This window comes from Dendronephthya gigantea, unplaced genomic scaffold (genome assembly GCF_004324835.1).
Source record: "Dendronephthya gigantea isolate DGI-Jeju-01 unplaced genomic scaffold, DenGig_1.0 000059F, whole genome shotgun sequence".
Lineage (NCBI taxonomy): Eukaryota > Metazoa > Cnidaria > Anthozoa > Malacalcyonacea > Nephtheidae > Dendronephthya > Dendronephthya gigantea.
The window spans coordinates 162,419-167,500 of NW_021163069.1; the positions used below are offsets into that span (position 1 = coordinate 162,419).

General features: G+C 36.5%; 1 protein-coding gene across 2 annotated transcripts in view; it reads right to left on the reverse strand.

Moving 5' to 3' along the window:
- Nucleotides 1–248: 248 nt before the first annotated feature.
- The window catches only part of LOC114530010, a 31,542-nt gene continuing 26,708 nt past the window's right edge, over nucleotides 249–5,082 (reverse strand). For both annotated transcript variants that reach the window (XM_028551577.1, XM_028551576.1), the window contains one exon: nucleotides 249–5,082. This exon is cut by the window's right edge and continues 815 nt beyond it. In XM_028551577.1, the coding sequence (XP_028407378.1) occupies nucleotides 1,531–5,082 (3,552 nt within the window). In that variant the 3' untranslated portion in view covers nucleotides 249–1,530.

The following is a 5,082-nucleotide window of genomic DNA, read 5'->3' on the forward strand; positions in this document are numbered from 1 at the left end:
AGTTAATAAAAAAGTAGTTGTGAACGGGAGCTATAGGATTGTTTGTGATTGGTATATTTTTTTCTTGGAAAAATTCTCCTAAACGCAACAACTTTATCGCGTTTTTGTTTTTGTTTCTTATAATACATATGTTTAGTACAGGGGTCGATTGCACGAAAGCTGGATAGTGTTATCACTAACGCATAGTTGATTACAACTGCAAAAGACTTAGTAATTAAAAGGGATGAAATTGTAAATATTGACCTACAATGAATAAAGAAATACTATTTCGATAATAATTTTTGAGCGAATAAAAAACTGTGTTTTCGGTGCATGGATAGCGCTATCCGGCCATCGTACAACCGACCCAGCATTTTTGGCATATCTCACAATTCATTTAGCACAAGAATGTGTAAATATTCTGAAACCCATTCACACTTACACTAACTGAGTGAAAGGTCAAGATCACCTCAAATGACAAAGAACGGTTACGATACCCGGGGTTTGGTTTTATGAATTAGTATAGGGTAGCGGTGGTTTTCACCCAAAGCCTTCTCCTTGAAGAAGGTTTACTTTATCACGATCATTTTTCCTGTCCTATATATACAATGAGCGTGAGTAAATCTTTCTTGGTTTTAGGAGATTTTTCAAAAAAGGTCTAGACTAAAGTGAATAAATAGATACTTCCAACTTATTGTTAGATAGATCCAACAATAACTGCGCTAGTTGTAAAAGCCATTAAGATTAGCAAGACAAGTTAAACGAAGTATAGTAAAAACAGTCGCTACTTGTCTCGCCGCAGTTCAGTTGTTCTCGAAAAGCCGTTCACTTCCGATAATTTTGCATCCACAATTCCACATTCAAGCAAGCAAGTGGCTTTTTAATGAGGCAGAAAAAGTCCTGAAATGACGGAACTCACAATTCAGTATTAAAAAGCGTTATCATTATAATTATATGGGATACATAAGTGAATTCATGCTTGAAATCAATGGGTGTCGGAAGCCAGTAGGTTTGCAAAAGATTGAAAGATGAGTAGAGATATTCGAGTTATGAAATAAATTTCGCCCAAATACACTACATTGTAATTACAGCTACAATTACAAATCAGTCGGGATGATATTGATATAAAAGAATTACCTTTTAAACAAGTCCTGCAATTGCGTGCTTTGGTAATAAGCAAAAATAATCTCAAATTTCTGTATTTTGCTAACGTTAACATGCACGAATGCTCAATGCTATAGTATACTATCAATTTTTTGAATTTGTGATATTTGGTTTTAAAAAGATATTGCATATTCTAATAATTTTTTTTCGCTTCTTCAATTTTTCTTTATGTTACCTCGATTTACTATGGACATCATCGCCAAAGTTTTAGCTTCAGCTAGTTGCACCGACTCTATAGAAAAGATTTTCTATACTGAACGACTAAAGACTAACCACAAATCATTCCAAATCATTCTAAATCATTCTAAATCATTCTAAACCATAGATCGCAATTTCAAAAGAAACCTGTTACTGCATGTGCATGGCCAAAGGTGAAATCTTCCCTGATTAATCTTCGTCACTGCTAGTATTGCTATTGCTATGATCAGAAAATGTTATATCAATCAAATAATCTTTTTCGAGTGATGATGGAAATTTTTGTGGAAAAATTTTCGATTCTTGTTTTTCGTTATTCGCTTGCACACGAAAATCTGAGGGTAACTCGAAATTTGGAGGCAGCCCGTATTTGAGCCCAAAGAGTTTAACCATTCTTATCTCACCAGAAGATCCAAGCGAAACAATTTTGTCCTCATCTGGAGACATTGCCATGCTGATAATCGATTCTTGACTCACGTATGCGATGGATTTCCACACAGAGAGATCAAACAAAAACACAACACCATCGACACCGTAAGATATCAGATAGCGATTCTCTCGCAGAAATTTGCAATATTCAATTCTACCCGTATGATTGTTTGGCACATTCCAAAAACTATTTGAACCATTAACAGGGAGGATGAGAATCTTATTACCAATACAGCAAGCAAGAAGCTTATTGTCAGACGAGACGGTGCAATAATTACATTTACGATATGCTATGCGATGCACGTTAGGCATGTGCACAAGGTTGAAAGAACTATTTGGAGGGTAATCTAGTACAAGAACAGACATTGCGTTACAGAAATACAACTTGGTAATATCTGAAGAAAAGCAAACACTTTCTATACGCATCGTGGTATACGGAAGGCGTATAAGGTGAGAAAAAACGCGATTCGTCACATCCCATACGTAGAAAGGCTGGCCATAAATCTCACCATCACCTTTTTGGATGCAAAAAAGAAGTAAAGAGTTGTCAGTTGAGAATATTAGATAAGGAATACGGTATTCGCGTTCTTCTTTGATATTAAAAACTGAGCAAAGAAACTTTCCACCTTTAAATAAAATGAGCTCAGATCCTTGGTGCATGGCGATTATTTTTCCATCATGAGAAAAAGTACATTTCTTCACGAAGTCCTTTGTTGAGTGCTCATTCTTACCTAAGTATCGAATGTCATGCTGGATCATGTCTTTATCGGTTAAGTTGTACGACAGGCACAACCCATCGGCAAAGAGAAATATAATTGAATCAGGTGAGGTGAATGTAACTTTATTTGGCTGAATTGGCTTAGTATAATTTCTAAACCAATAACGAACAAATTCTCCAGGCAAATCTTGTAATGAAACAACTTTGGCCTCATTGTTAAAGCCTTTGAAAATATATCGAAATTTACTGTGCACGTGGTGGTAGTATTCAAAAGACCAAGGAAACGAAACTACTGTTGAAGTACTTTCAATCTCTGTGCCTGTCTGAAGAGAAACTGCAAACAATTTCTGCCCAGAAACGTAGATAATATAATCGTCGTGGATGAAAGCAAGATTGTCCACCATTTTCATTTCAAGTAACGCAGTTGGACGATTTTTCCAAATACTTTCGTGTATCTCTTCAAACAGCTTGAACTTACTATTACTAACTACAAGCTGTTTCGGAGTAGTGTAACTATCAGAATAACCAAAACACCTTATAGACAAAACATTTACACTTTTACCTGCAGAATACTGTTTTAACAGATCTTTGTCTACAGTTCCTGCGAGAAGAGTATATTTGCTGTACAAATCTTTCAGCTCTGATAGAGACGACAATATATTTGAAACCGGCCTATTATGAAGTGAAATTTTAGACAAATCTTGGCTATCATCTTCGCTACTCGAGGAAAACCGGCTAAACAAACAGTGCTTCTTTGAACGACGACCTATTTTTTTCGATAGATAAGGTTCTAAACCTTGATGGAAAATGTAATGAAGACTTTTCTCTCTGAAACTTTCACTTGGCAACAGATCTTCTTCTACAGTTAACGCACACGGAGAAAAGTCGATGGTCTCTTGCTCCTTACGTAATTTTGCATTTACATAATCCGATAAATATAAATGCAGACATCCCTCAAAAAAGATATCAAAAAAACGTTCCTCACTGATGCTTAGATAGTCAATTGGCAGATCATCCAATACAGTGATCGAAAGACCAAAAATTCTATAAAAGGCGTGAAATATTGCAATGTCATGAAGCGCAATATCTTCTGCATGTGATATGATATATTCAATAGGCATGACAGAAAAAATGTGCCAAAGATAGAAAAATGGCATTGACTTTATCTGCGAGGAAAACATCTCTTCTAACACAGGCCTTCCAGTCTCGACATTCCAGATTTGACGCTCAAAGATATCAGCATAATAAAAAGAAATTCGTTCGCGAATATCCATCTCCGGATTGTCAAGTTCTTCATAGTTCTCACAATTTTTGTGGCTTTCAGAAAACGGTAAGAGGATTTCATGATGCATTTCCCGAGTATAACCTAACCATCTGTCTTCCGGACAAAATTCTCTATCACCATATAAAGCCAACTCCTTAATTGCCCATCTAGAAAGCATGTGACGCAAACAAACTGGATGTTTAGGAATTTGCCCACTCACCGCAATATATTGGCCATTAGAAATAAACGAACCCCATTCATAACACTTAAAGTTCCCCGTAAACTGAGTTTTCTCCACGACACGTTCCTCCTCCACCGATAACCATCGGTCAAGTCTCCCAAAAAATATGAATTCGTCATCTGGAGAAAATTCCAAATGTGATATATCTTGGTCATTTTCAAACACCACTTCAATTGGCCCGAATTTTTTTTGGAAAGAAACCGAATGATACAAAAATATAAAATGTCCTTTCGCTCCAGCAAGGAAGCGTTTGTCATGAGAAAATGTACAGAACTGCATGCCATCAAAAATATTTTTCACAGAGACAGCATGATCGAATGCATTACATGACTGGCCTTGGATAATTCCACTGAGAGCTAAAAAATTTGGTGGCCTAATATTGGCCTGTGTAAGCTGAGATGCTTTCTGGAGACAAGAGGCGAGAAGTTCAGAACTTCCAAGAACAATATATTTGTCTTCCCTAAGAACCGAAGCGATGTTATCTAGGATAGCTTTTTTCTCCTGATGAAACCCTATGTTGGCAACAGATAGCTCTAGATCTTCAAGGAGAGAATAAATTCCTAGTTTGTTATTTTCTAATCGCTGCTTAAGAAAGCAGTAGTTTGTCAGGCACCTAAAAACAATTTCGGAGTGCACAGACACATCTGTACCTGACTGATACAACAAACGAAATCCAATAACTAAGATATATGTCACTACATCGCGTGAAGTGTCGTCAAACGAAGGGTCATTTTGTTGTTCTTCAAGAAAAGAATGGAGAAATTCAACGATAATGTTTGTAAAGTATCTGCTTGACACAACTTTGTCAATAAACAATTCTCGAGACGCCTTGTGTTCATCAGATAACCAGGACGGAATCAAACCGTGAAGAAACGCAAAAGTTTTATCTGAAGTTCGTAAGGCAACAAACAGCGAAACAGCATCAATGACTTCCTGCTCATTTAGAGCGTTGTTTTCTCTTTTCAAAAGAAACGAAATAAATGAAACAGGAAGTGGAGAAGGTGCCACCAAAGCACAGCCAAACAATTTCCTATAGATAGGGTCACCTATTTTTTCTTTGACGCGTTCGAAATTTTTGTAGAAGAATTCGTT